Source organism: Besnoitia besnoiti, chromosome I, assembly GCF_002563875.1.
Source record: "Besnoitia besnoiti strain Bb-Ger1 chromosome I, whole genome shotgun sequence".
NCBI classification, from domain to species: domain Eukaryota; phylum Apicomplexa; class Conoidasida; order Eucoccidiorida; family Sarcocystidae; genus Besnoitia; species Besnoitia besnoiti.
Window position 1 is genome coordinate 6,230,306 of NC_042356.1, and position 27,018 is coordinate 6,257,323.

General features: G+C 54.3%; 5 protein-coding genes across 5 annotated transcripts; 3 read left to right on the top strand and 2 right to left on the bottom strand.

Moving 5' to 3' along the window:
- Positions 1–948: 948 nt before the first annotated feature.
- Positions 949–2,834, top strand: BESB_008780 (Erv1 / Alr family protein; the record flags this gene model as incomplete). Its single annotated transcript, XM_029359632.1, has 4 exons — positions 949–1,419; positions 1,627–1,775; positions 2,097–2,186; positions 2,786–2,834. The coding sequence occupies 4 exons, from the start codon at positions 949–951 to the stop codon at positions 2,832–2,834; spliced, it is 759 nt and encodes a 252-aa protein (XP_029222545.1).
- A 1,958-nt stretch (positions 2,835–4,792) lies between these two features.
- BESB_008790 (uncharacterized protein) lies at positions 4,793–9,550 on the bottom strand (the record flags this gene model as incomplete). The annotated part of the gene is made up of 1 exon (XM_029359633.1): positions 4,793–9,550. The coding sequence occupies one exon, from the start codon at positions 9,548–9,550 to the stop codon at positions 4,793–4,795; it is 4,758 nt and encodes a 1,585-aa protein (XP_029222546.1).
- A 4,274-nt stretch (positions 9,551–13,824) lies between these two features.
- On the top strand, positions 13,825–18,728 carry BESB_008800 (uncharacterized protein; the record flags this gene model as incomplete). Its single annotated transcript, XM_029359634.1, has 8 exons — positions 13,825–14,860; positions 15,258–15,343; positions 15,818–15,904; positions 16,150–16,235; positions 16,578–16,698; positions 17,344–17,442; positions 17,607–17,738; positions 18,156–18,728. 8 exons carry the CDS (start codon positions 13,825–13,827, stop codon positions 18,726–18,728), a joined length of 2,220 nt encoding a protein of 739 aa, XP_029222547.1.
- A 3,833-nt stretch (positions 18,729–22,561) lies between these two features.
- On the bottom strand, positions 22,562–23,683 carry BESB_008810 (protein phosphatase inhibitor IPP2; the record flags this gene model as incomplete). The annotated part of the gene is made up of 4 exons (XM_029359635.1): positions 22,562–22,768; positions 22,955–22,990; positions 23,314–23,419; positions 23,592–23,683. The coding sequence occupies 4 exons, from the start codon at positions 23,681–23,683 to the stop codon at positions 22,562–22,564; spliced, it is 441 nt and encodes a 146-aa protein (XP_029222548.1).
- A 1,322-nt stretch (positions 23,684–25,005) lies between these two features.
- On the top strand, positions 25,006–26,898 carry BESB_008820 (putative 23S rRNA methyltransferase; the record flags this gene model as incomplete). Its single annotated transcript, XM_029359636.1, has 2 exons — positions 25,006–25,072; positions 25,319–26,898. The coding sequence occupies 2 exons, from the start codon at positions 25,006–25,008 to the stop codon at positions 26,896–26,898; spliced, it is 1,647 nt and encodes a 548-aa protein (XP_029222549.1).
- Positions 26,899–27,018: the final 120 nt, after the last annotated feature.

Here is a 27,018-nt window from a genome sequence, read left to right on the forward strand (position 1 = left end):
ATTCTGGCCGCGGACGACTGTGCATTCGGTTAACGCGGGGGTGAGCGCCGCACGTGCGCAGTTAGTGACCTCTGTGCTCGCGAAATTGAGGCAGACAGAGGCTGAAAATCCTTGTTTTTCACGTTCTATGAGGAATGCTAGTGTCTTCGAAAGGATGGCACCGTGGACTGCTTGAGTGTGCTGAGCAAGGCTACGGAGTTCGTATACTACATGTCGCACTTCAACGACGTAGTCTACCGCGCGTTGAACTGGCTAGGTACCCTTTTGCGAAAAAACCTTCGTAAATGCCTACGGCTGAACATAGTGGACGTCGGACTTCTTCTTGAAGGTGGCCTCTGTTATCTTTCATGTTACACGACGCCCTCTAGAAGCGAACGGGAGCCAGAGGACAGCACCACCGCCACCGCGATCGCGTTCGAACGTCGCGGATTTACGGGGAGCCGCAAAACTCTTGACAGAGAAGCTAGAATCTTTCTTCCTCACTCTGGGCGCGCGTCGCTTCTTCGGATAAGATATTGTTCGCTGATTCTGGTGTCGACTCCTGAAATTGTTCTACGAAGTCAATCCTATCCAAGATTAATCAGGTTGCTCTGCTCATCCTATACGGCAAGCTCTACTTGTGCATCGACGCTCGCGGGAAGATACGGTTGTTCCTGTGGGGGACCTGCTGCGCGTCAATGTACTTTCCAGCCTGAAGCACCTTCACGCAGTCCATTTTTTCTCATGTGCCTCCGTACTCTATTCGCCAAGCGTCTACGTCGTTTTCCGAACATATTATCGGAGGTGCGGGCACTAGCGCGGTTGACTAGCCTACGGTAGCCCATACCGCTTCTTCTACACGGGGTTAGGGTTGTTGGCGAGTCGAGGTGCAGGGTGTCTTCCGTAGAGGATCGGCCTTGAGCTACGGAGCCGTGCCCAGTTTGCTACCGTTGCCACAGGTGCGTCACGATGGGAAACACAGCAGGGGCGCTTTCACGTCCATACAATTACGCTGCAGCAAGAGGAGAGGCGAATGGTGCTGACAGCTCAGAGCGCCAGTCTCCGACAAGGGGAACGCCGTTGGCTTCGGTGGAGTCTCCATCCCTGGGCGCCCTGGTACAGGACAACAGTTCCTCCGTGCCCACATCTAGCGGCAGACCTGGAACCGGCACGGAGAACCGCCAGAACGCTGCAACACCGACAGCCACGAAGACCGCCGAATCACAACTCGCTTCACCAGTGGGTGGCAATCTTCAATGTGCGGCTCCTACACCGTCTTCAAGCGCAAGTTTGCGAGGAAGTCAGCAGCCGGACGCGTGCGACAGCCACGCGTCGCGGTTGAATGAGAACGTGCAGGCGAGCGCGGACTCGTATCCTCCCATTCACTTCTGCGCGGACACGAACGAGCCGCGGGACCCGTGTAATGCGCAGTGGTTGCTGGTGAGCGTGGAAATCGACTTTGCTGGTCGCCCCGAGTTGGCATTGTGCAGGATACATGACCCTCTGCGAGCTACCCAACTCTTCTTAGTTGAGCACCGATCTGTCACCCGTTTGTCACTTTAGTCCAAGAGTCGTGTAAGTGTGTATGGTTACCGGCTTGCCGAGAGAGCCTTCAAACTCGGCGGTGTGTCGTCTTGTTCTTTCCAGCTGTGGACGTACGCTGCCTACGCATCGCCTAGGCCGAGTATGGAGGAGCAGCGGCATCTGCGTGTTTTTTTCGAAGAGTTTCCAGATCAGTGCACTTTCGGCCCTGCTGCAGGTTGCTACAGAGAAGCTGTGAAGTCTTTCCAACCCAGGTAAGAGCCCTGGGGACGCTGCTGCATCTAATGGGCTACGGCGAACCGCGGCTTCTTGAAAAGTGGGGCGACGCGGTCGTTTTGCTCTTGCCGAGCAAGGAAGCCACCACGTCTGAGTTATGCACTTTCATGACTCGGTGTGTGCACCGGCTTCGCATTCATGTGCATGAAGTTCCGGCTCTGTTGGCTACTCTGTTGTGATGTGGTCGCGACAGTGAGGCACACTGGAGTTCTTCCACGCCACCGGCGCTGCAAAGCCCCACACTGGCGTGTAGTGGCTGTCACGGTGTTTTTGTCTGTGGCGCGAATGCGTCCTACCAGGGTCGAGAGCCGAAGGGACTTGATGCTGTGGCTTTGTCTGGTTGAGAACCAATGCCGGATGAAGCTGGACATGCCGACGCGGCCGTGCAGGTACGACTGCACTTCTCTTTCGCTCACGTTTCCTGTATAAGGCAGGTCTCGCCAGAGTAGTGGCCCTGTTCACGAAGTGCATTCCCAGTGTGTGTTGTCGGGATACATTATTGTCGTCATCGGATGATGGCAAGGGGGAGTGAATTGCTGCGCAGTAGACAGCGTACCACAGCGACTGGATCAAGCTAAACGGCCGACTGGCGAGTTGGCCATGACAACCACAATAGCAGTTTCCCTGGCAAACAGTTTTCTCCATGAACTAGTAAAAGAGTTCGTTGTTTATTCTTCCCAGAAAATGGTTAACGTCTCTTGTATTTCGCTCTAAATACTGCAAATTCTTGGGGACGCAGGCAGCCTGGGAATAGTCGCGTGTCTGTGTTATGTAGCGTAGCCGGATGTGTGGCATCGCATGGAATGCAGTACCTTACCGGAAGAGTAGGCGGTGTGCCGCAGCGCCCTTCCATCTTACAGGGGTAGATCGCGGCTCCCCAAAGCAGTGAATGTCGGTCGCTAGAAACCCTGAACCAAAAACGGCTAGCGGTTTTCGCTACGAATCTCGCCAAAACACCATCACAATATCATTCGTGTGGTGGATTTAGGTACAGCGAGCTGGTCCGTCGGTGGCGGTACGACGACGGGTACCTTTGAAAAAAGAGTATGAAAGAATACATTGCTGATGAGGGGAGGCCTCTGAAAGTTCAGTCACTTAATGTGAGCAGTAGGGCGCCAACCCGCTGGGGCTATGTCCGACCCGCCACTCATCGCGGAGGTGGATGAATGTGTTCGGTACCTTCGTTTGGTGTTATATATAATTGCACTGTCACGTGATTGTTGTTGTAGCGCCTTCGTCCAAGTGTTCCTTTTCAAATTGATGCTCACCCATCTGTACTGAGATGCAGTGGTGCATCTCCTCCTCAGGATGAATCTGACGTAGGACGTACGAGCTAGCAGACTAGGTCACTGTGACTTCACCACAGCATCAGGCAGGGTTGAGACGTAAGGTGTCACCGGTCGGACACTGCGCCTGCCGTCTCATGGATGCACTCGTCTGTGGAGAAAGGCGTAGCTTACATGGTGACGCTACTCGGCATTTTGTTAGTATCTCTGGTTGTCGGGAGTGCCTCGATTTAAAGACCTGGTTTGAGAGTCAACGCGTGCGAGTACCCGCCATACACAGGTACCGATGAACGGTCCTCGCATATCCCCCTTCCCTCCCACTGGATGTGTGCTATTTTTTGGCTTATCGTACCAGCGGTGAAGATTTTGAAATTCCACACTCGCGAAGTCATGCAAAATGCGAAAATTCTTGTGTTCGACGTCCTCGTGACGAGGCCCGCAGAAAGGTCGCTGAAGTATAAGCAGTCTTCTGAATCATTCACCAGCGGCAGCCGTTTGCCACGCAAGACAGAGAGGCCCTGCTTGTTGATACTGAGAACTGTTAAGTGTGCAAGGCATCAGAGTTTCTTCGCGTCCTCACCCCCAATCATCTGAGTACTCACTTAAGTCGAGGGTTCCAGGGAACACTTGACGTCGAGTGTCCACGCGCGCTCCTCTTGAATACTGCTAAAAACGTCGACTGAATTTTGAGCCGGTCACCAACTGGGCAATCAGTTCCGCATTCCCACCACACGCCGGAGTTCAGAACAAATTTGTCTTGATGGCGAGATGGTGCGCGCAGCGGCTTCGGCCAACAGGCCACGTGCGGAACCCAGGCAAAAAGCAAGAATCACGACGTTAATCTGTATCATCGTCTCTGTCACCAGTCAGCACCTCAGTTTTTGTGTGCGACTGCAGCTGCACGTGACAGTTAACTCAGGCGGGCCGACACGATGTGCAGGCTGTCGATATGCTTGAAGCAGATGCTCTCATCATCGTCTGCGAACTAACTAAACCGTTCAGCCGAATCTAGCGCTTCGTACTCTGCTGAACGCTCAGTTCCCGCTGTCAGGCCCTGTCCTGCATCAGACACCTACAGTCGTAAGAAATCAAATTCGAGTGCCGCGAGGCGTCAGTTCCGTCTCTACTCACAGGTCAACTGGGGCTTCGCACGAGCGAAGTCCTGTCTGGCAATCACCGACCACACGGCATCCCTTAGGCGATCGCTGTTCAGCTCGCCCGTCCCCGTACAAACAGTCTCACTGACATAAAACCAATGTGGCGCACGCCTAGGTGGGCATGCGCTACACGAGGCTCTACCTCACACCAGGAGAGCAAATTCACCGGTAACAAAAAACTGCGGGTAATCACCCTGCTGCAAGCTGATCTCAAATCCCAGATAGGCTGACAAGCTGCACCCGACTACCTCAGCTCCCCCAAATTGACACGTTGCATCAGTTGTTGTTCACTTTCCCTCTGAAAACATAAACAGAGCAACGTTTATCCTGCGGCCGTCAAAGAACAGACTGAGGATAATCAGTAGGGGAGGCATGGACTATCAGTCGGACTGACCACTCTAGATACACGCACCGGCCGAAGCTGCCGGTATCGCAGCCGCTTCTTCCCGCACCGACGCGACCGCAACATCTCAAGCAATTTCTCCAGCTGGGACGCACGGCTGGTAGCCCATCTGGTACTCTCTTTGCCTTCAGCAAAAGACCGAGCTGAAGTTACGATCGGCCGGCGTTGTAGACTTTCCGGAGTAGCTGTGCTTTCCATGACAAGCTCGTCACCCATCTTCCGCTCAAGGGCAGAGGCTGCGCTACTCCTCCTTGAAGCGGCAGGCTGGAAGGCTCGCCACCTCGTGTAACAGCCGCAGCTGATCCGTTCACCTGTCCGCCGCAGGATAACCCTCGCTTCAACTCAGCACTGCTCTCTGCGGAAGACGAGGACGGTGCCTTGTCGGAACACGAATTCGCAGACGCAACGGCGTTCCCTGCGCTGGCTGGCGCGCTCTTAGCTGTACGAGCACATGCAGAATCGTCCTCCCAAAATCCACCATTGCTCCCGTCGCCGGATTTCCCCAGAAGGAGTTGGCGCCAGTCCCGCGTCGGGACTACATTGCAACACGCCTCCGCATATTCCTTATTGCTAGCGGATAACACGGTCGTGGACCTGACCATCCCCGGCTCCCCTCCGCTCTGGGCGCCTTTGCATTCAGTTTGACCACGAGGTACTTTGGCACCGCTGTCGCACTCGTCAACAAGCTGGTAGTTGACGCGACTCGCCCCCAAACCTGTCGTTACAGTCGACGGAGCATGAGGATCAAGACGATTATCAAATCCGAATGCCGGCTCCATTTCTATTGTTCGACCGGTACCTGTCGCCACATTGCTTGTTGTCTTTTTCTGCGTGTCCCCTATTGCCGTGTGCAATTCTCGGATTCCGTGCCTGCTTGCGGTGGTTACGAGCTGCGAGGTCGCCGGTTCAGTCAAAGCCGGAAGCGAGACAGGACACCGTCCAGCTACGTCTCCACTCTGCCTGATTGCGAGTTGCGTATCAGCACGCGGCGCATGGCGCGATGAGACCGGCGGCAACGGCGTGCTGGTAAGGGGCTGAGACGCAAGAGAACGGGCAACAGCTAGAAGAGGCAACGGCGCAGAGGGGCGGCTTTCATCGTCACCTAGATCGTCCCTGGCAGCCACGAAGGTGTGTGGGAGCTGTACGCCATGCTGACTCGATGATGGCAAGCTTGAGCATCCATCCGGACAATGTCGATACGACCCTGAAGAAGCCGAGTCTGAGCCATCAACAGGCCTTCCTTCTCCGACGCCAAGCTCTTCAGACTGTGGAGAAGTACTCCGCATCGAATATGAAGCAGTCAGCTCCTTACGCGACGCCTGTACAGGTAGCTCTGGGGACGTCAAGCCTTCCAGCGGGATTGTCGGCTGCTGGTCCAGACCCACGGGGCGATCCGTGGCTCCTTCACCACTTCCAGATGCCGAAGAAACCCTTTCGTGCGCGGAACCGCGGGCAGGAGGTGCGCGCCCACCGACCGCCGATGGAGCGGCCGGCTGCCGCGATTCAGCAGTTGTGCCACTGGCTTCAAGGAACGTGCCTCGAGACTCGCGCTTGGTCGCCTCGCCCGCCGCTTTCTCATCTACCGAGTGAAGTTGCTTCACCGCGCCTCTGCCTGAAGACTGACCGCCCATTCCACGATGGTTGCCCACCGTGCGCATCCCTCCCTCCGCATCTCTCCCCGCGCGACCGCACGACTCCTGCCGGATCCCCTCGGCCTTTTTGCCGGGACGGGCTTGTCGCACGTTACCAGCGCTATCCACGTCCGCAGCACTGACCTGATTTTTTCCACCGGCGGGCTCCCCTGAACCGCCACGCTTGACGCTCACTAGCAGCTGGCTATGTCCGCCTGGCTCTTCGCTCAGAAATATCTCTGCTGCAGCCGCGCCCGACGTTTCACCGTGCGCAAAGTTCGCACGTCGAGTTCCTCCTGGACGCGCGAGTGCTGTCCCCTTGACGGAACCGTCTGGCCTCTCCGTGGTTGTCATCTCTGCGGAGACAGCTGAAGCGGCCATCTTGCCTTCTTTGTCTCCTGGTCCCGCGGTGTCAAATGCACCTTTGCCAATTACTTTTCCGGATCCTCCGTGCGCCGTACCTCTGTGGCGGCCCTCGCACCCGATCGCCGCCCCCGGTGACGCATTTCGCAGCTGAGTCGCCGGCGCGTGACCCTTGGCTTGCGCTCCAGAGCTCCTTCGGGGTGATCCCCCAGCCTTACACGTCAACAAGGAATCCCTCCCAGGAGGGGATGAAGACTGATGATCGGGGACCTCCGCAGCAGCATCAAACGCTCGCCTGCCACCTCCGCCGGCGTCGCCATTCGTCGGTATATCTCGAGAGAAACTTCTACTTTCAACAGCGGTACCCGGCGTAGTCCAAGGATTCTTCTCGTGGATTTGGTGCGCCGGTGAGACACCTCGCTCACCAAGACGTCCGCCGAAAACTGCGGCTTCCTCCCCACCTTGACGCCCTTCTTCATGTTTAACTGAGACAGACGAGGTTCGACTAGCTCCTCCTCGTTCCTTTTTCTCTCCCTTACTGACCGTTCGACTCCCGGGAGGCGTCGCCTCTCCGGCTCTGCCACTGTGAGTATCCGTGTGGATGAGGCGAGTATTCGACTCCCCTCCAGGGCCCGCGTGGCCACCTACCGAGCTCCTGTTCGACGAAGCAGCACTTCCTCTACCCGAGTCAGCCGAGGCAGACAGCTTTCGTCCTGTCTCATCTACGGCCAGCGCCGCCTTCTTCTCAGTCTTTGCTCCTCCACCACACGCACCATCGCCGCTGCTCGCGACCGGCCCCCCTCTTGGCTCCGTGCCGTCCCGTAATCCCGCCTCTGGCGCGCTGTTTTCGTCGGCTGGGGTGGTCGTTGAAGCTGGTCGGTGTGGATGGTGTGAGGCGGATTTGGACAGTGACGCTGCCGATGCGGCACCTGACGACGATGGGACTGCCGCTGAACTCGAGGGCCGCGAAACGTTGCTACCCGCGGATTTTTTGTGCGCCTCTCCTCCCTGTAGCTGTGAAGCAGAACCTGCTCCTTTCTTGTCACTGTTGTACGCAGATGACCCTGACGTGGAACCGGAAGCATCGGTTCGACGGCTACAGTCCTCCGCCGCCCCTAGGGAAACCGCACCGCCAGGGAAGCTTGCTTGGTGGCGTTTGCACTGATGGACAGCGTGTGCCCCCCGTTTGCCCCCCGCGCGAGTAGCATTGCCGTTAGGCCCTACGCTATCACTCCCTCGAGACGGGTCTTTGGAGCGGCTTATCTTGCTCCGGGGGCACCCGCTCTCACCTTCACTGCTGTCGCTACTTCCGCTGCTGCTGCTACTGCTGCTACCACTGCTGCTGCTACTGCTGCTATCGTCGTCTCCGCGTCTCGCACAGGACGAAACAGCTACAGTCGCGCGCTGTTTCTTCTTGGCTCCCTCCCCTCCGTGTCCACGCCCCCTCCACGCCCAGTCAGAGCCTTGTCCTTTGGGTGCCGACCGAGCGGGGACGGCAGCGTTCACACCCACACCGGAGTGCAGGGACTGGTTGTGACTGCCTTTTCCTGTGTTGGACGAGCTGCCATGGGGGCGAGGAAGATGCGACGGTTTACTGCTCTGTGGCAGATCCTTTGAAACGTGACGAGGGCCAGCGCCTGCATCGCTTTTTCCCGTCACCCGGCTCCCTTGAGAGTCCCCCCGGCACGGCTCTGCGGGCACAGGACCACCCGCATGTCGGTTGAACTGTTTTTCCCCCTTGCGCTGCGGATCTGCCACGCCTCCACTAGCGCTCGTCGCTGGACGAGCCGAGCTCACGGCGCAACTGCCTCCTGGCGCTTGAACAGCAGGCTCTTTGACAGACGAGCCTCTTGCCAGTGCCAATCGCTTGTTTGCCGATGCCCGTGGCGGCGAGGCCGGCGGCCCCTCGTCGTCTGTTGAATCGATGACACGATTGTGCTTCCTTTTCGTAGCGCCGCCGCCCGACCCCCGACTACTACTTGTACTCGGAGCGGAGCTCTGAGATGTAAATGACTGTTGAAGAGCACTAGATGATGCTGTAGAGTTCCTCCTCTCCGACTGTGACTCGAGTCCATCGTCACTGCGGCCAGCTCCTGGTGCGGAAACCTTGCCAGAAACTCCTCCCGTGGCCTCTCCGCCCCGGTGGGGTCCACCCTTCTTTGACGGTTTCTCCAAGCTGCCGCTTGCGGATGAACTGCTCACCCCAGTCGCCCCTGCCGCAGTGGGGCCTGATGGCGTACCGCCTTGTTTCTGCCGCTCCTCGTTCGCCAGTTTGGCAAACATCTCTTCATAATACTTGATCTTCCGCAATTCGCGTGCGCTAAGCTCGCTATTGAAGCCACTCGGGGCTTTTTTCCCTGCCGCAGAGCTCCCCCCCGCATGGGAACCGTCAGTCCCATGCTTGTGATTCTGGCCTCCGCTTGGCAAGTTGGCCTTCGGGTTGCTTTGTGCAGTTGAACCGCTGCTTCCTGAGGGCGTTTGACTAGAGTGGCAGCTGGTGCCGTTCTTCCACGAAAGGCCCGTGCCTCCTCCGCTAACGCCTCTGCAGCTTGTTGCGCCTCCATGTTTGCCACCACTCGCGCTCTTCTGACTGCCCGCTGGAGTCACTGCTCCAGAGCTGCTCTTCTTTCCAGCACAGGCGCTGCTAGTGGCATCCGTTGCAGTCGCGGATGCGCGGACGGTGGCACTCGGCGATATGGTAGCGTTGCCTTTGACTGCTGTATCAGTCTTCACTGTGTTTGCTCCAGCGACCGCGCCCCCATTATTCGGCGTAGCCTCACACAGAGGAAGATTCGCTGATGGTTTGGTGGACGGGGGGGGACATGCTCTACTGGAAGTCGGGCTACGCAGACTTGCATGTTCGCTGGCCGCAGACGGACGGTCGGCGCTACTTACAGAGCCGGAATCAGCCATGCCGCCAACCACGGCTGACGAAAGATGCATCAAGATGCATCGGACCCCTCACCGGGCAAACGCCTCCTTTACGTCCTCCCCTGAACTCTCCAATGTACGTACGTGTGAAGAACTAATCTGCCTGGTCCTGAATTTTTCGCCGTCGCGCGTATTTTCGGCCCCTCTTCGCTGTTTCTGGGTTCAAAGGCGGTGCGCACTGAGCCGTAATGTCTGCTTACGCAGATAAGGAAACCAACAAGTGGAAAGATAGTGTTGTGTTCTGCATTGAACATACCAAGAAACAGCCCTGGTGCCGCAGGAAATCAAGCCCCGCAACACGACGATATCTCCTCAGAGGGTTCACCGAAACGACTCACCAACCCCAGAGACGTGGCATTTTCTTGCGGAAGGTCGAATGTGGTAGACAGTCTCGGACAAGTTTTTAACAAATGCGTACGATGCTGAAAAAAGAAACGATATGTCAAAGAAAAGGAACGGACTAAAAAAGGCGATGGCGCTGCCGCGGCTGAGGCGGGAGGTCCTATCAATGCGCTTCACGTAAAAAAGGCAAATCCTGGCAGACGATTTCCGACTAACAATGAGGGAGCAAAAAACGAAAGCCGCCAACACGAGCTGACAGGGGGAGAAACGAAGACGACCGAGGACGACAGCAGTTTCGCCGAAAGTGACATCAGCCCACGAGCCGGTGGACAAGTCGATGTTACTAACGCCGAAAAACAGTCAGCATCCAAGAACATACAGTCAGCTACTGAAAAGAAGAAAAAAGACTACAAAGAACCCAAACGCAAAAACGGTCCTTCTAAGCAGAATACACGAGTTAACAAGTTTTCGTGGCCGCGGTTTAGAATGGCTTTGGTGTTATCACAGCCCAAAGCACACGTTATTTCCCATAACGTCTGACTGGGAACTTACCATGAAACGACACCAAATGCCGAGTTCCGCTGAATCTCCGGCAGAAAAACCCGTATGCTTATCCATGCAGATGTTGCGCGATTGCACGCGCTGCCTTTATTAGGAGCACAGCAGCCCCGGGAGCACCAGATGCCAAAAAGTTCAGGGGGCGAGGGGGGGGGGTCGAAGAACAGGGGAGGAAGGGGGGATGCGCGATGAGAGAAAAGTGGCGAACCCGGCGGGTTGTCATTCCCTCGACTCCCCCAGTCCCCCCCTCCTCCCCAAGGTCTCCTTTGCGCATCCATATTTTGCAATCTCGTCATGCGCGAACACGTGAAAATGTTTTCGCGGCTCACTGCCCCTCGGCCGCACAAAGTTCTTGTGCTCCGTAGTAAAAGGTATGCATCTCATCTATGTTGTATATGTTAGGTTTCTTTGGGAGGATTTTTCTTCTTCTCCGACACCTATGCCAGTGACTTAGTGATGTAACAGAACAGTCGTCGCGTTCCTTTTCCCGTTCGGCGTGCCGGGCGTTAGTGTTGTCAGGGGTGGTCAGTGCCTGCAGGACTGCAGCCTACGAACCAGGCAGTGGACTCCTTCAGCGGTACCCACTTGAAGGGTAATCCTCCGCATTGCAGAACGAAATGTTCCGTGCAGGCAGCAGTCACGATTCCAGACAATAGGGAGCAGCGCCCTTCCACCACAGTATTCTATTCAGGACTCGCAGCCGGTGTATGAGTGCCGGTCCGCGGAGCCCGAGAGTTCTATCCGCCGACCGAATTGCTCCGTATGCCAGCAAGATTTGCGCCATTGGTTGCACTGCATACGAAGGGGGCATCGTCGGCTGAGATGAGGGGAATCGAGTGCACTACGGCGACAAAGCTTCGTTTCCATTGCGCCTCAACGCCATCTTCTGCCGAGGCGCGTGTGGGCAAGCATAAAAATCAGCTCCTCTGATGCGCAGCAGCTGTTTCGCCTGATTTCAGTACGGTGGAGAACTGGCACACTTGCTCATTTTTTTTTCTGTTCCTGCTAGGGCGTGGATCAGAATGTCAGATTCAATCACAAACGCTGGGATCCGCCTTGTCTCCGCACAGCGGTCCCATGGGCGCCGAGCACTGGAATCGGAACCACGAAGATACAGCGTATAGGCTCTTGCCCGTCCCGGGTGAAACGGAATGTCGTATCCGCTAGGTCACGGCTGAAATGATGCCCGTTCAATTACCAGTTCCACTTCGAAACAAGCAAGGGTTGAGTCGCATAGAGCAGCGGAGAGACAGTACATTGGGTGATATGGACGAGCCCAACACGCACGTAACGGCTCCGCAGCTCTTTCCCGAAGCTGCATAGGAAGGTGAAGCGTTTTTGGAAATAACAGTTCCCTCCTCGAGCAGCTGGCGGTCTCTACACATGGCAGGGCTCTTCCTACCCTCGGTGATGCTGCAACCGGGTGCAACGCCAGTGTCGCCTGTTTTTGAGTAGTGTCCATATTTCTGTTAACGTTCATCCAACTAAAAATATCGCATTTGCTGCCGCTAAGAGCACGGTATTGTGCAGCTTTGGCGGACGCAGCAGTCTGCACGGTATTGAGCGCAAGTGTTGTCGTGGGCACCCCATTGGCGGGTGGAGGTGCTCGCCTTGCAATGTAAGGGAACGCGTCTAAAAGCGAAGCATCCCTGCCCCCTTCTACAGTGCGTCTGAAGAAGCGCCAACTAGCTTGCACGTGTCACGCTGTCCAACCGGAGGGAGTGGGCTATATCATACTGGATCATAGGACAAGGCCACTCTCATACTTACGAATTCCCGGCTGCTTGAGAGTCGCCTGCAGTGCATGTATTACCTCCGACGTCAAACACTGTCTCGCCCCAGAGCATGAATTCAGGCAATTTTGAGGACGGGCACCTAAAAACGGTGGATGTGCCGCTCTGTGCGGCACATCATAGCTGCTGTCTCGCTCTGAACACGCACTGCACGCGGACAACAAAGGAACGGATGAAGTGATGGTGAGCTCCTCCACCGACGGCGTCACCACGTTGACCCTGAATAGGGTTGTCAGCCGAAGGAAACACGCGTAGATCCATCTGCTCATTTATTTATCAAAGACTACTCAGTGAAACAGAATACGTCCCTTGACCGTCCCGCCAATGCCCGAGCCATTTCCGTAATGTTGAAAAGCTGCCCCGAAGACAAAACGAACATGAGGCATGGCAAACTTGAACATAGGAGCTCGTCCTTTGTTAAACAGTCTGACAGCTCGTAGCTTCCGTACAAACGGGAACTACAGGATATCACTCGGTTTCACCGGGGCGCTGACAAAATTGGTTCTGCCAGTGTGGTGCGCCTCCTCAGCACGTGCCCCTTCACCCAGGAAGAGTGCCAAGCAGGACTTCCGCTCTGATGTTGACACCGAGTCAGCAGGCATGCTGTTATCACTCCGCTCGCACCCACCAAGAGTATGCAGCTGCGCATTCAATGATACTGTGCAGTTGCAGTTCCCGCTAAAGGGCTCGCGACTCGAGTGATCCCGCAGCAGTGCGCCAGTGCTGCCCACTGACCGTCCTGGCAAGTATTCGCAGCGTAGTCACACGATTAGTGCTTGAAAAATATCGAGCGTTCCACCATCTTTCGTCCGAAGACACTCCAACGCAGCTCCTGGCGGTGAAACTGCCATTAGACAACTGCGATGCGCTTCGCAGAGTTTCCGTGAATGGGGTCCACGAACCTGCCACTGGGCAGATGGTGCAAGAACTAAACAACCAGAACCAAGCAAGGGAACCACGTGCAGATCGTTATGTGATTTTGTTTTCCAAGAACGGAGTACGCATGCGCGGCGGCCAGGGGTTGCGTTGGCCTTCGCCTAGTTTTCGTTCGAGTATCCCTGCGCACGGACAGGCTCTGGAACAGGGCAAGTGTGGACATGCATGAAGGGTTTAGTGCACGCCTCATTGTCAACACTACAAATCATTCCCCTAGACGCTTTGATTATGTGGCTTTTCTCAAAAGTCGAGGTTGCGGGGCTCAGCGCACAGGACAACAGCTAGCAGCTAACCAGTTGCCGAGCGCAACCTCCACGCAGACCGCGCGCATGACTCGTCTCCTCAGACAAGACACCCTCGCAAAGTAACGCCTGATCTTCCGTCATGTGGGCATGTGACATGGTGCGAGTCATTTCGAGGCATTTTCTATCTTGAATGCGTGCGAGGTGACTTGATGAACACGGGAACTGCGCAGGGACCTTGCTGCTAAGCACCATCACAAAGGCATGCTTCTGCGCAAGGTCACGGCCCTGTCGAAGTATCCGATCACGAGGGCGTCCGCAGATGCTAATTAACCCTCTCTTCCCTCCCGAATCTGCTCTTGCCTCTTTCGAGCTTTGAAACGGCATGGCGGATCCTCGTCTTGCGTCGCCGGTTTACCCGGCACCGCAATATATACGCGTTGGCGGGCCGTGCACGCCCGCGTCTAACCAGGAGTGTCTTGTGGACGGCCAGCCTCGTGTTGCTGCAGCGGAAAACACCGTAATTCACCGGATTTCTTCATCCGCTGACCAATTTTCACCGCATCCGGGAGCCCTTGCACATCACGCGAGGCCTGTGACTGTGCGAAACGATGAGGGCCTCAGCTGTGGATTGCAGCTGGGGTATCAAGCTCCAGCATCTCGCTATTCTCCAACCCGATCTGGCCACGCCTCCGCAATTCAGCACGGTAACCTCGGTGTGCCTACAGTCTACCAAGGAGGGAATGTTCCTCAGGCAACACCAGTCTCGCCAAAGGCATACTCTGCAGATGTGTTTGATGGAGGGGGGCTTCAGGCTGCATCTCCTCAGTCCCGGCCGTACTTCTTTGAGACTTATTCTCCGGAAGGCCTGCAGGTACGGCTGGGACAAACCCCTGCCAATCGGCCGCATTTTCAGATCGCCGGGGGATCATCACCAGCCTTGCGACATGCTGCGGAATACGTCAACATCTGCAATTCAGAATGCCGGACACCGGCGTTGCCGCCGCACCTCCAAGCAACGTCAGGGCCGTCAGCGCAAGCCTGCAGTCCTTACACAGTATATCACCCGTTCAGGCAGTCTCATGCTTCAACCAAAGTTTCTCCTTCTCATGAAATTGATGGGGAAGAAAGGAAGGATGCCCAGGATGCCAGCTGGACCGCAGGTGCCCCTCGATGTGATGCGGTTTGGACTGGTCGCGATGGGGAACGCGTAGTGCAAAATGCCGGAGCTGGTTACGAGTCTCCGCATGGAATGCCGGAGCCTGAAGTGCTTGGTGGGCATAGACAATCTGCTGCATTGCTTCCGGTCTTTGTGAAGCATGACGAAATTATCGACCACGGAAAGCGGTTCGGGGGCGAGCAGCCAGAGGTCTCCAAGCAATGCAGTCAACGCGGTGGTCATATACTCTCATTCTTGTCCGGTAAGATTTCTCTGCTCATAGAAACAATTCTCCGCCGTTTTGTGCCGACCCAGCACAATGACATTGGTGCGACAGCGCCACAGCTGGTGGATGTCATTACCTGTAAAAATTGACACGACTTCCTGTGTCGTCTTAGAATCCTCAAGATGATACTTGCTGCGAGACAGGCAACACAGTTCTTCAATATCGCTGTGCGCCATCACCACAGTCCACTCCGAAAAACAGAAAAGAGTTGGATTGCAATATAATACCACGTCAGGAGTACTCCACGGCACGCATGATGGTACCATTATACAGCGGTCATATTAGGCATTGAATAGGGGAATTGCGCTGTGTGGGAGCTCCGATTTCTAAGTGGACAAATATTAAGTCACGTCACCATGTGTTCGGGTTTCAGAGGAAGAGGATTCATCAACTGTCTTCGCCAAGCTAAAGGGCAGAGAACCGACCGATCTCGAGGGCTGGCGCGAGCTCGCCAGACAGGTGAGCCAGTCGTTCTGTTCCGGAGCACAAGAATTCATCAGAGGCGTGAGACCGCACACAATAATCCATCCGGCTCAACCCTAGTGTCTGCTCATTCCCGTGATACTTCTCGGATGGAGATCACATTCAGTACAGTGTGTGTAATAGCGCGAGCAGCTATGCAGAAATGAACACGCCGCTCATACGGGATTAATTCGTCTCGAAGGCTCACGTATTGCTTGGGGTGAGCGGTTGGTTCACGTGCATTGTATGTCTCTTTGGCAATCGGAGTTCTTTTTCTCGCGGGTCTGCTTGTCGGCGCGAGAGCGATGCCAACACTAAATGATGCGTTACACGTCTCACTTCAGGTTCTCACTGCCGATCTGGCATCTTACTCCAGCTTCTAAAAAAAGCGCTATGTCTCCTTCGAAGTCGTCTTGTGTGTAGGAAGGGCTTGTGTGCCTGGTACTCTGTCTTGAATTTATCTCACGTCAGGCGAGAGTAGAAAATACGGTGCTTCGAGGACGAATTCAAGAATGTGAGAAGCAGGTCTTCACTCTTCAACAACAGGTCGATAGAGAAGTAAGAAGCGCAGTTTCTTGGGTTGATTTATGTATCACCAGGACAGTTTCGCGGGAGGTAGAGTAGCTGACACACGCAGACAACCATGACACGTCCCAGAGTATTCGACCAGCGACTCTATGTGTCTGGCCGTGAGTTGTGTGTGTTGCAGCATGCCGTGCGTGAAGTGGTGCTGACTGTCATATCAGTATTCCGGCAGATAATAGTGACCCGGACTTCTGCTATTCCTTGCTATGGCGTTGCAGACAGCTCGCTCTGCTGCACAGTCCAAGACTCAATTAGCCATGGAAGCTGACCTCAGGGCTGCGAGAGAGGAGATGCTTCGGCTGAGGTGGGCCTTATGGAGGGAGTGATCGTCGTTTTCGTATGGACAGCCGTCATTACTGCCCGCTGGTTCGTTCAACAGTGCTGGAAAATTATGCTGGTGTCGATGAGCTGGAGTGCCTTCACTATACGGGACGCCTTTGCGTCAGGTGAATGACAAACTCAGGTGTGTTGGCGTCCCTGCCCGCCAAGTCAATCTCCTCTTGCGCGTGTGCACACGGAGGGTCTCCATTTATGCTAGTTCATGGAATTCTTCTACTGAGACCTGTCTTGCTAGCCTTCTGCTCTTGTGGCCTTCAACAGAGTGACGTATTGTGCGGATTTAGTCCCTTTCATGCCTTCACATCAGGCACACTCTCAGGATGAACCAAAGAGGAGCAGAGTTAACTAGGGGTGCTACGATCGGTGGGGGAGTTGCAGACTGCAGTCGCGAGGTGTTTCTGATGCGGGAGGCCCTGGCTGAAGCGGCGGTAAGTGCGGTCCTTTCCTGCAGTAGACAGGTCAGCAATTGCGCTGCCCCCCATTGGCAGACGCCTCCATTCTTTTCACCGCCTTCCTGCGGCCACGTACATGCAGTGTCACCTGAGGCAGTCATCATGGGAAGGCACTCACTTCGGTGTTCTAGGGTTTCATGTTAGCGTTTTAGCTCATTTGGAAGTTGGACGCCAAATGTCAAAGTTACGTATATGTCACTAATGCATGCTATCAGTTCCATTCTCCAACTTTCCTATAGCATAACTGTCGAGCTTCGGTTACACTCCAAGATTATGTCATTCAGTTTTGAAGCTAGCTCCCTATACCTGCGCGTCGTATTTGTCGGGGTGCTATATCACCTTTTTACAACGCGCAAGCCAGAATTACTACAGGTGTCCTACCAGGAACATCAGAGCACAGTAGCAACTGAGCGCTAAAATGAGACGACTCATATCCGCGTCATCTCGTGGATACATATGTGGAGAGAGAGAATAAAGTTCATTTGTTAGACAGTAGAGCATCTTTAACCATGAATCGTTCTTAGTGGTGTATAATGCGTCTTCGTACCGTCCTGGAAGATGACGTACGGCAGGACCGCGTTAGGGGGTGTGGTTTTCAACCGTTTGCCGCTTGTTTACCAGGAGTACCACATGGAATTAATAGAACAAAACGACAACCTTCGCGTCCAAATCGAATGGCTCCGCCGTGGTGGCGGATCAACAGCGGCACCGGGCAGCAAGGTGAGTCGCGCGTCTCGTGGGATTCTTTCTTAAACAGTGCTTGATTGCGGGAAAGTGACTTCTGAAATGGGAAGGGGACGTGTTTTGCGTACTGCAAGGCACTAGCACAGCTTCCCGCGGGTATCGCTACGTCCGTGCATGTGCATTTTGCGTTTTTTTCTCAGGCTATGGAAAAGACGGCTTGGAATGAACAGCTGAGGGACCAGGAACGGTATGAACTAGAGCAGTTACGGGAGCTGTTTTGTCGGCACCGAAATGCCGCAGGAGAGAACGAGGGATGCTCCGGTGTAACTAAGGTAAGAGCAAACGCGTGTACGAGCGCGCATTTAATTGCCAGTCCGAACGGAAGTCATGGCAAGATTAAATGAAGGAGGGGAAACTCGGATCGGTTGCCGCGTTGCTTGGGGTTGTGGCTACCGGTCTGCACTGGTTTCTCTCTTTTGCCATCTAACGGATATGGCTGCCCATCTCTAGTACTGCTTGCTATCTGAGACGAGCGAACACGCCTTTTGTAAGGCCCCACATGCGCAGCAAGAATGAAGATACGTTAAGCAGTTACCATTCATTTTGCCCACGTGGAAGGGATCTATCCGCGTTGACTGGGTATACTTGAAATTTGTGTCGTCGAAGATATCGTGCCTCTTACCTAGACCACCGTATCCCAGCGTCTGTACGGCCTACCCGCATCCCTCTCTTTGTGTTGGTTTTTTCAGTTAGACGCTTTGAGCAGGAGTCAACAAGGTGATGGAGGTGTAGATGACCAGTCTCAAAATGCGTCTTCCGGACATCGCCAGAATGGAAGCAACACCGCCGGTGACATTTTTAGTCAAACTGCCTGCAGCGACGCAGGCTACCGAGCCTTTGTGAAACGAACCGGAAGCGGAGATTGGGTTGCACAGGGAACCGTACTAACATCCAAGCGTGATACGTCCGATGACCTCTCTTCCAGTTCGTTGACACTTCCCTGTTCGCCGACAAGTTCCAGCAAACGCGGAAAACCGAGTACATCCACACTAACCCGTCCTTTTTTCCACAATACCCCAGGCGAAGGGGAACTCTTCAGAGCTGATTCTGCAAAGAAAAGGGACGATACCGGTGGGCCCATTAAACGATTGGAGCAGCGGATCCGAGAGTATCAAAGCAAGGCACCAGGAGCAACAGCTGCCACAACCGTACGAGAGGGATCGCCCCGTTATGTGGCAGCAAGTCGGCGCGATAGAGATATCCCAGAGAAACAGCCTCGTCAAGAAGCCAGCAATGGGCGAGCTTTTGATGCGCTAGCGTAGTGATGGCTTCTCAAATTGCAAATGCTTCGCCGAAATCTTGAGCACCGTGGTCACGACGTAATTTGTGACTGAGGACGCAAGGCTTGATGTTGCTTGAGTTCGATGGCTCAATCTAGTCACGACATTTCGGGTGGAAAAGGCATTCCCACATACACGCGGCAACAGTTCGTGCCCCCCACCTTGGCGTAATGCTGGTGCTGCCCATGTTGCTCATGCGGTTCTTAGCCCAAGTGCCCTGTGCGTATTCGTGCCATTGGTTTCTGTGGCGGGAATATAGGCAAGCCCCTCATAACTACGTGTAACAGGGGTACCCGATAAGTAGCATCGTGGCTGTGTGACCATGCACCATTTGTGAGCGTTGAACCGATCGTTTGTTGGTACATAGGACACGAATGACAGATGCCACGAATTATGACTAGGGAGTAGCAAAAAAGTTTTGGGATTTGGAAGTGTAACGGAACTGGGTACAAAGAATGTCGTACATTGATTGATCTCTCCATCAGACAGGATAAGGATAAAAATGTGGAGCAGCGCCACAGCAAAATACAACCCCGCTCGCGTCCGGTGATCTTAAGGGAGGAATACGGCCTGTCAGGGAGATCTGTGGTTTGCCACTTATGCTAGGAATCACTTACCACATGGTACTAACGCAATCTCATTTCTGTAGATCGTCGCCGTCACAAGATAGGTACGAACATGACGCCCGAAGTATGTCGAACAGCGCGCGCAGATGCATGCTCAATACGGCGGCTGCACAGAAAAAATGTCTTAAAAGTCTCTTGAAAAGGCGGTTCCTTGCATGTATGTCCATACACTCAAAGACAGGTTTTGCCTTTTCGACAAAACCTCGCCAGTTCAACAAAAGTGTCAAGCCGCTCTATGTCTCGTCAGTCACGGAAAAACGACTCAACAACTCGTTCAAGAAGCGAAACCCACGGCCTAACTCCGTGCACACAAATCCAGCTACCATATCCCGCGAATAGTTGTATGTTGTGATGGAGCTGGCTTTCGGCCACTGTCCCTTTACTTCAAGTTCATTTTCCGCCTATCTTCCACATATGCATGCACATGTGCAGCTCGCCCATGGACGGGACGGAACCATCAGGGTCTGCCTCATGGTCTGGTTCTGAAGGACGGTCTTCAGTTTGCTTCTTGGTATCAGATGGAGAGGAGCTGGCCCGTGTAGTTGATGCGGTCTTCGTTACCTCCCCCCTCGCAGCGTAAGGCGCACTATGGGCATTTTTCTTCCACCCTGGTCGTCCCTCACCGTTAGAAGAAATGGAAATATCATTTTCTGGCACACGCTCAGTTTTATTCCGACGGCGGCGCTGTGGACCAAACGCAAGCTGTTCCGTTTCGTCGATTGTTGACGCAAGGGCACGCAAGAGAGGATTGCGACGGAAGTGTTCAGGCGAAGGCACGGACGTCAGGAACAGGGGATGTTCTTCCCATTTGACAATCACGCCAGGAGGGCGTCCACCCTTGGCCCCGTCGTCCGTGTTGTTAGTGTCGTCAACCACTTCGCAGGTACCGGGTTCATCCATGACTCACTGTAACAATGTCAGCGAGCGTGGTCCGTTGTATGGAGTGCTCAGGAATGCATTTGCACGTTGACGACGACAGCTTCTTCCAAAGCAAGAGCACTGGACACGCGAGAAGCAGAAACGTGTCGTCCAACCCGAAGATGAAACTCCGGTCTAAATGTGGCAGTGGGGTCATGCACTCGCAACACAGCCTGGTCAACGTTTGTCTCACTGTACGCCACGCGAACCAGTAGTGGCAAGTCGATGGGGGCTACATCCACTCGCGTACAGCGACCGCGTCGCCAACGCAGGAAGGAGGTTCAACGAGGGAAAGGCTTCGATGTGTGTGTCGCGATTCTACTGAGCGGATTAGCCGATGGATCAAGAGAAACAGGAACGGCCGCTATGCATGCAGCCAGACGCTGGGATAACCGCGAGAAGTCGTCGTCTCCGGGCCCATTTATAGCAGTGATGTGACAGCCCGAAAGCGCTACCATTTTAAGTCTGACTGAAAAGTCGAACAAAAACACTTTCTGTTAAAAGGTGTGTTACTTTTGATAACTCAGAATCAGACGTCGGTGAAAAACGAGCCATCCGACTTGTGTCCTCGCCGCAGCCCACGGGCAACAGCCGTACGCATATTCGACGCTCAGAACGTTATCAATAGAAAACATAGACGCCGTTCACTTCTTTAATACAGATGTGACCTCCTACACGAGCCGGACAAGGTAGAACCAGTAGCCGGGGGGAACAGTACCCCGATTCTCCCCGCCTGAAGTACGAAGAAACAGTTTTGTCCCTCCGTTTCGACTGTTACGGAGCGGCAGTACAAAGTCGGTCTTCTGATACATATCGGGCGACACACGATTTGTACTCTCCCCTCGAGGATCAGTCATGGTTCGCTGTCCCCGAGAAGTCTTTGTGTTCAAAACCAGTGCTGTGTCTCAATGTTCAGTCGTCCTTTCCACGGTTTCAGCGAGCAGCCTGGCAAAAATGCTTCACGGACGATTCGCGGAACGCAAAACGTAAGAAGCCGGTGCTCGAGTTCGAAGAAAATTTCACGGGGATAACGTCGCGGTAGAGACTACTCACATACAACTCCAAAGGAGTCCGGGACACAGGAAGGTGCGTAGTTGAGTTACTGCCTCGACGATCGACTCCATATACTGCATCTCCCTGAGCCATCCAGGCTCATAAATTCCAATGGAGCGTGATGCTTGCGAGCGGAAAAGGCACTGCGTCCTCCAAAGCACTTGCTGCCCGCGTCGATACGCGCAAGCAATTCTGATGGCTGTGGTAGTACGGAAATCGGTTGCCAAATGCCTGAGTTGAATCTGAGAGTCAGACGCTACTACTGTTTTCCACTAATGTAAACCGTAGTCGTGACCCAAGGACATTTGTATTTGCTATTATTTGCGGATCCGCGCTCACAACACAGAAAATGGCGGTCGCTCTTCAGCAATCCGCTTCTACGCGCCCGTTGCATTTGTGCCCTTCCAACTCGAAGTACGCAGTACACGCAATTTCAAATTTCACTTTCTATGGTCGTTGCTCGCACGACTCCCACTGCTGGGACTGCCCTCATCTGAAGCCCCAGGGCTCTTCACAACTCGTTTTTCCGGAGTTCCTGATTACTAGTTGCCCACCTCGCCGATGGGTGGGTTGAGGCGCTCTGTCCCTCACACAGGTTGTTGGGATATGTCCTACCGCTTCCGGAACAGCATCAGGAGCCTCGCTCTGCTAAAACGTATTCGGTCGGGACAGCAGTACAGACATCTTCCAATAAAACGGTACCACTGAAGCCTGAACTACGGCTCCTGTCGAACCGTTGCAATCGAGTGCCACGCAAGCTTCATGCAACATCATCGTTTACAGCAGCTCCGGCTGAAACTCGACGCATGTTTGCTTGCTGTTTTTTGGGAAGGCATTACCAGAAGTAGACAGCAGTCTCTTGACGATGCAGTGAAGCATCGTCCTCCCCCGTACTTGACTCGCATAGTCGTATGGATTGTGAGGTTGAGCCAGGCACTAATACTGTTGCAGAGGGCTCACTCGAAACCGATGACCCAGAGAATATCTGTATCTGTGACATAGCCAGGCTTTGTTACTGGGACCTAAAAAACCGCGGATGCATTTGAATCGGAGTAGAACAGAAGATCACGCAAGAACTCGCACGCACGTACACCCTTGTGCCCGCGGGGCGTACGAACCATAGCACAGCTGGTCCTCCGATGTTATCCAGACGCAAAAATATCGCTGATGAACTTAACCTTAGCCACTACGCGTGCGATTGGTGGCAGTCCCCGATCGCTAGTCGTCTTCCTCTTCTACATCGTGGGCAGACGCTCTCATCAGCTTCACACGCTCGAATTCGTTATAGTGCTGCTTCCGTCTCTGCTCAAAGTCGTGTCGCCTTTTCTCTTTTAGTTCTTCCTCATTCAGTGCTTGCCCGTGCTCATTCACTTCCAAGTGCTCCAGGCACGCTTGCAGGGCCGCAGCGCAGACAGCATCGCTGGGCTGCAAACACAGACTCGGACGCGCAAGTCAACAGCCACAACAGCTTAACAAGCTTCACATCCTTGTCGTGCCACACACCCGCATCGTGTGCCGGGTAGTGAACCCCGCTTGCCGACTACGCGGCACAACTGAGGACCCTCCGAAGTCTGTCACGTTCGCGCCACTCTACCGTAGACCCAGGCTCACCGGTAGCGATCCTTGTTCATCACCACCGCTTGCATCCTGCACGACATGTGTAGGGATACATAGGAAGGCAGCAGCTAGCGATATCCCGTTCGTTTAGGCAAGCAGTGTCCACACTGGCGGGCTCACCCGGCAAGCATGCGTTTCTGGCCCCTCTCCCACCTTGGCCCCCCGAAGGTTGTGAAGTTCCTACTGAGCTTATCCACACAATTCTACTCCGCATCGACGCCTGGTTTGTTCAAACACAAGGACGCCGTCTTACACACGTTGCTACGCTGTCATCATTCCGCCGGGTAGCGTCATGAACAAACAACGGTGTTCTACCGGCCGCTGGCAAGCCTTATGTCCATGAACAGTCTTACAGATTCTCGCCTGTGATACGGAGTAGGCGGCTCGTCAATTTTCATACGGGTTCCACGCTCCAGATCATGCTCCGCAATAACCTCTTCATCCCACTTGAGATGCTTCCTAACGCGCACAGGGCACACCATGCGTCCAGGGGCGTGCCATGTAATACCAGAGAAAACAAAGAAAAGTGGTAACGCAGCTGCTAGTTGCCTCCTTTCGCAATATGCGCACGCAAATTGCTCTAGCTCGCAAGGCCTCAAGAGTGGCGCAGCACGGCGTATTAATGGCTTACTGTTCCTCTGCAGAACGCGGCTTTGGCTTGCGGAGCGCACTGTGGTTCCGTTGTCTGTCGGAACTAGGGTTGCCGTCACCAGCTTCCGGCATTGTTTTTTTGCCGTCGCAAACTACACGCTGCGATGAACAGCAGAATTCTTGCTGAATGCCTGCTCTCGCAAAACTGACAGCGAGTTGATCGCTAAGCAGACTGGCGCAGACCCTCCCTGGACTACCTCTGTTCTGCGGAGCAGGGTTATCAACACAGGACAGGCGCGTTTTCCGCTAAGGCGGGAAAGGGTCACAGCAGTGAGAAATCATAAGAAACGGCTTCCCAGCAGGATCCGTGTCTTTGGCATGAAGCATGGGGTAGCTGATGTCGCATGCTAGCGCGGTCAGCGGCGGTAAAACCCGGTGCATGCTTGCTTGAGAGGGAGACCGCTGCATGCAAAACCCAATACGGGCATGTAATCCGGCAGCACACGAGTACTTGCGTAATCAATGGCCTTATGCTGTATAAATGACTGTCACTTGTCCGTCACTCGGTCTATGAAGCCGTCCGCCAGCATTTACATCGGCGACGCGAGGCAGCCGCACCGTCGCTAGAGTAGAGCGTTTCCTCGGTGGGCAACTGCGGCGGCCGGTCCGGGCAGTACACTTCGTACGGCGAGCTGCCGGAGGATATTGTTCGTCTGTATGTGTTGCATTCTGAGTCTCATGCTTGCATACGTAGAGAGAGAGCGTCCATTAAGTTACTGTACAGGTGTAGCGCCGGCAAAAATCCAAGCCGTTGTGTTCGTAGCTGATGTATCCGTACATACTAACATAAAGAATGCGACTACCAAACTGAATGCCCTATTGTTCGTGCAACATGCATGCAAATGTTTACAGTCTCCATTAATAGTGAAGGACGCGTGCCGTTTCTGCTTCGTATATCTGTTCGAAACAGCGAGCATACCTGTAAAGGCGCTCTCTTGTATTGCCTCCGCGGGCGATGTATCCACGGTCACCAACCCAGGAAGGGGCCTTTTTTATTTGAATGCACAGGTCTGGCAGTGGGCTGCGGCACCTAACACTGAACTGTTGCATCAACCGACTGTAACTTAGCGTGCCCCCCCGACATCTACTCACTGACCGCCTCTCTAGAGTGTCTTCAGTGAGGTGATCTGTCAGCAAGGTTTCGCCCATTCAGCGGATCTCCGCCGCTGAGCGTAGTGCCGCATATGCCTCTGGAGCGCTTCTGGGGAGACTGCTGGCACAACGGCCGCAATATGACGGGAAGAAGATAGTGCTGGCAAGCGGGAGGCACCAAAAGTTGTCCCCGTTTCAGGCTCCCCTTGCGGGGGGCTTGATGTTTCGCACCCTCTACTGCTACTGTCTCAGTGCTTCCTAACAACTACTTATTCTCAATCTGCGTGGAGCCCGGGGCAGCCATGGCGCTGGAGCGGGGTGTTACACCCTCCAGGGCCGAATATGGGGACGCGGGGGCGGCGTGCGATGGTAAGTTTTCCGTTGCTGTTGGTTCTCAAGCAGATAGCAGGTTGTGCGTTAGCAACGTGCGCTGGTACGACCATAATTTGCGATGTGCGTTCAAGTATGGGCAATGGTCATACAATGCGGTGCTGGTCTTTGCCAAGGAACCAACACGTCCAGGTCAACTTCGACGTGCAATGGCCCCGTCGAGCCTCTTGCCACTCTAAGTTGCTGAGAACGGTGTAATATTGAATGACGCTTGCTTGTTATCAGGGCGAACTGCCGACTGCAAAGTCATCCAGCAGCTAAATTTTGGCGAAGATAATGGGGAACACAGATCTGCGCAGCTTCCAGAATGCCCCGCGGGAAGGGCGGCGTTGCGTCAGGATAGCCAGGGCTCTGTACATGAGGTAGTCGACCGGAGCAACCAAGTGGATCTTCTCGAGACAGATGGAGGAATGACCACGTCAGAGCCCGGTGGCTGCGAAGACCCACAGGATCCTACGTTATGTTTCGACAGCGAATATCGCAGCTACTGCTCATCGCTGGAGGGAAGGCAGCCGCGGCGGCGAGGGCGTGCCACACTGGATTCCCCGGAGCGTCCAGACTCTTCGGACATTTCGCTGCTGAAGGGAACAGCATGCGCTGACGGGAATGACAGTGGTAAAAGGAAGCGTTTTAAGGGGGCTCAGCGCGGAAACAACGACAAAATGCATCCTCGAAATCGGCATGCCAAGTGCAGTGTCGATTATGGAGCCCTCGGAGAGAAGTACTCTACACTAAAGCAGTTTCTTATTCCGAAAAAGACTAGCGGGTTTTCGCTTGATCTAACGGATACTTTGGCTCTCTACGAATTGGCCAAAGCGCTCTTTATGGAATTCTATGGTGTGCAGCTGAAACTTCCCTTATCCACAGATCGGTTCCTCGTACCGTGTATCCCCTCCAGAGCAAATTATGTACACCACGTAGCGGATCTTCTGCTCGATGTTGATCAAGAGGGCGCGGTGCATTTGGCACTTCACGGGCGCGGTAGTCTTTCTTTCGAGGTAAGGCAAAGCGTACAAGAAGCTCAGCCTCTGCGCGGAAAAAACGTCAGGGTACTGGACATTGGCGTTGGAGCAAACTGCGTGTATCCGCTGCTGGGCTGCACTGAGTATAGGTGGAGTTTCGTAGGGTCTGACGTCAGTGAGCGTTCTCTTGCAGTAGCTCGTGAAAATGTGGAAATCAATGGCCTCAGCTCCTCCGTACACCTGCGAAGGCAATCCGATCCCGGAAAGTTTTTTGCTGGCGTAGTTGGAAACCGGGAGATTTTTGCGCTCTCAATGTGCAACCCGCCCTTTCATGAGTCTGTAACCCAGGTTAACGTCTGTCCCTTTCGGGTGCTCGAGGCACAAAATCATGAGCTACTTTGCGAAGGCGGCGAACTACAGTTCATACTGGGTATGATACAGGAGAGTCGGGTATTTTCTTCCCAGTTCCTTTGGTTTACTTCTTTGGTTGCGCGGGCGACTACTGTGAAAACCCTAAAGAAGTTTCTGTGGGACGAGTTGCGCGCATTCGCCGACAGGCCACATCAGGTGGAACGTATGAATAAACGATGGGCCGATACCCTTAATAGGCACAGTGAGGGGATACGTTTATCCGAAGACGACGGGGAACAACAGTGCGCAGCGGCATGTGATGAACATCCTCATGTCGCTGAATTTCGTTGTAAAGAACTTTATCAAGGAAGACAGACGAGATGGGCACTATGCTGGACATTCTGGACAAAGGATCAGAGAAAACGTGTGCGGGAGTATATTGAAGGGTTAGGTGATGTCAGTGACACAAACATTGGACGTGCAGCACTGTGATGTTGGATTGATGAGGCGTTGGTCCAGGCTCTATCAGCTGGCTGCCGAGTGTGAACAAAACTGGAGGCACGCTTTCCACGTGACTCGCCGTAAGTTTGTCAGCATTTTTGGTCTGTGAGG